This window comes from Engraulis encrasicolus, chromosome 24 (assembly GCF_034702125.1).
Source record: "Engraulis encrasicolus isolate BLACKSEA-1 chromosome 24, IST_EnEncr_1.0, whole genome shotgun sequence".
Taxonomy (NCBI): domain Eukaryota; kingdom Metazoa; phylum Chordata; class Actinopteri; order Clupeiformes; family Engraulidae; genus Engraulis; species Engraulis encrasicolus.
Genome location: NC_085880.1, coordinates 39,410,142 through 39,412,641, shown reverse-complemented (window position 1 = coordinate 39,412,641; position 2,500 = coordinate 39,410,142). Strand labels below are relative to the sequence as shown.

General features: G+C 47.9%; 1 protein-coding gene across 1 annotated transcript in view; it reads left to right on the top strand.

Moving 5' to 3' along the window:
* Positions 1-2,500, top strand: part of ltbp1 (latent transforming growth factor beta binding protein 1) — a 294,226-nt gene that overhangs the window by 189,874 nt on the left and 101,852 nt on the right. The window contains exon 18 of the mRNA XM_063191291.1: positions 729-854. Coding sequence (XP_063047361.1) covers positions 729-854 — 126 coding nt within the window. The remainder of the gene's footprint in view (positions 1-728; positions 855-2,500) is intronic.

The following is a 2,500-nucleotide window of genomic DNA, read 5'->3' as shown; positions in this document are numbered from 1 at the left end:
AATGTATACATCTTTTTTAATTGATTTATTTGTGTTTATTTTCCATGTTTTCATTATTCATTTTTTTCCTAGTATTGTATGCTTGTTATATAGAATCACCAGCATCAGCGTTCCAGCTCATTAAGCCACTGTGCTCCCATGTTTTTCATTATTATCATTTTTTCTATTATCGGATGGTTATTATTTGTGTTTGTGATTTGTGCTCCTGTGTTGGGGAAGGATGATCCTTAGTCTCCTTGTTTAGATCAGTGTTATAAACATTTAAATCCTCAAGTAGTTACACAGCTATAATTGTTCAATTAGTGGGAAGTGTATTGCTGAAGGAGAGACCTTCTCATCTGCCCTGGAATAATGGCAATGCTGCCCAGTATGTGTAAACGCCTATGCCACACAATAATTATCAATGATGATTTAGCCATTATATCACAGATATGTTAACTTCTTCGAACTTCAAGAAGAAATACAGCACACTGTCCATTCCGCCATCAAACTTTAATACAACATTTCGGTCATCCGGCCTTCTTCAGGTAATGACCGAAATGATGTATTAAAGTTTGTTGGTGGAATGGACAGTGTGCGGGATTTCTTTACACTTTAATGACAACCCCACTGGGATACTATCCTACGTAGCTGTCCAACTACAGAGGTGTGCAGAGAAAGCGTCATTTTGAACTTTTTGGAGCTGAACTTTTTCAAACACACACACAAACCTTTCCTTTGTTCCGCAGACGTTGATGAGTGTTCCCAGAGTCCCCTGCCGTGTGCCAACGGTCGCTGTAGCAACACCCCCGGTGGCTTCCAGTGCCTGTGCCAACACGGCTTCCAGCCTGATGAGGATGGCACCAGCTGCGTCGGTAGGTGCTGTACAGTAAAGACACTTGTGTGCAGGGCCGCTGACAGCATTTACTGGGCCTGGGGCAAAGTCATCTGAAAGGGCCCCCCCAACTAATACATACAAGGAAATGAGGACCCAATTCTGGACCACCTCTCTCCCTTCATGGGCCCGGGACAACTGTCCCTTTTGTCCCCTGTCGGCACCCCCCCTGTCGGCACCCCTGCTTGTGTGTGATAGCATGTGTGTGTGTAAGTGTGAATGTGAGTGTGAGTGCAGTGTCCTATAATGTACAATTATGTGTATGCGTTCTTATGTGTATGCGTTCTTGATGTGGGGTTTTAAGAGGGCACCAGCTGTGTCTGTACGTAGCCTACTGGAAAGACACTTGTGTGCAGGGCCACTGAGAGCTTTGGCCAGGCCCAGGACAAAGTTGTCTGAAAAGCCCCCCTATCCCAATACATACAATGTAATGAGGGCCCAATTTTGGACCCCCTCCTTCCCTGGGCCCGGGGCAACTGTCCCCTTTGCCCCCCCCCACCTTCTCACTGGTCTATTCTGTAAAATAAAATTGAGCTCGGCCCGCGACTTTGTTCCAGATTTTGAGTCTGGACCTCAGTTAGTTTTAGTTTGACACCCACTGCCTAGGGCAGGAGTTCCCAACCTTTTCCAACGTGGGGCCCACTCGAAATTGTCACAAATGTTAAGGGCCCACTTCTGACCCAATAAAGAATAAAACTCAAATAAATCAATAGTAACACACACCAAATTGTGATTATAATTTGTAGAAAATTATTTCAAGGCCCACTTGGAATACCTTCAGGGCACACCAGTGGGCCCCAGCCCATAGTTTGAAAATCCCTGGCCTAGGGGGAGACATACAGAGCGACAACACTTTTGCAGTAAATTGTAGCACCCCAAAAGCACCCCCAAACTTCAAATGACTTCCAGTGTCCCTGCCTCTCTCCATCTGTCACTTCTGACCTCTGTACGACCTCTACCTCCCTCTTTCACTCTCCTGCTCTCACTCTTTCCCTCTCTCTTTCCCTCACATACTTTTCATCCTGTTCTCCTTCACTCTCTGCATTCGATATTTCTTCACTTGACATTTTGCCACTTTTGGTCACTTTTGTCGCAAGTACATTTCTTCATTTCCTTGGGGATCAATGGAGTCTGTCTTCTACTCAACTCTACATCACTCTCCTCTCTCTTCTCCTCTCCTCCTCTCCTCTCCTCTCCTCTCCTCTCTTCAACTCTCTCCTCTCCACTACTCTCCACTGCTCTCCACTCCTCTCCCTTCCTCTCCTCTCCTCTCCTCTCCTCTCCTCTCCTCTCCTCTCCACTGCTCTCCTCTCCTCTCCCTCTCCTCTCCTCTCCCCCTCTCCTCTCCTCTCCTCTCCTCTCCGCTCCCCTCCCCTCTCCTCTCCTCTCCTCTCCCTCTCTTCTCCTCTCCTCTCCTCTCCTCTCCTCTCCTCTCCTCTCCTCTCTCCTCTCCTCTCCTCTCCTACCCTCTCATCTCCTCTCCTCTCCTCTCCCTCTCTTCTCCTCTCCTCTCCTCTCCTCTCCTCTCCTCTCCTCTCCTCTCCTCTCCTCTCCTCTCCTCTCCTCTCCCTCTCTTCTCCTCTCCTCTCCTCTCCCTCTCTTCTCCTCTCCTCTCCTCTCCTCTTC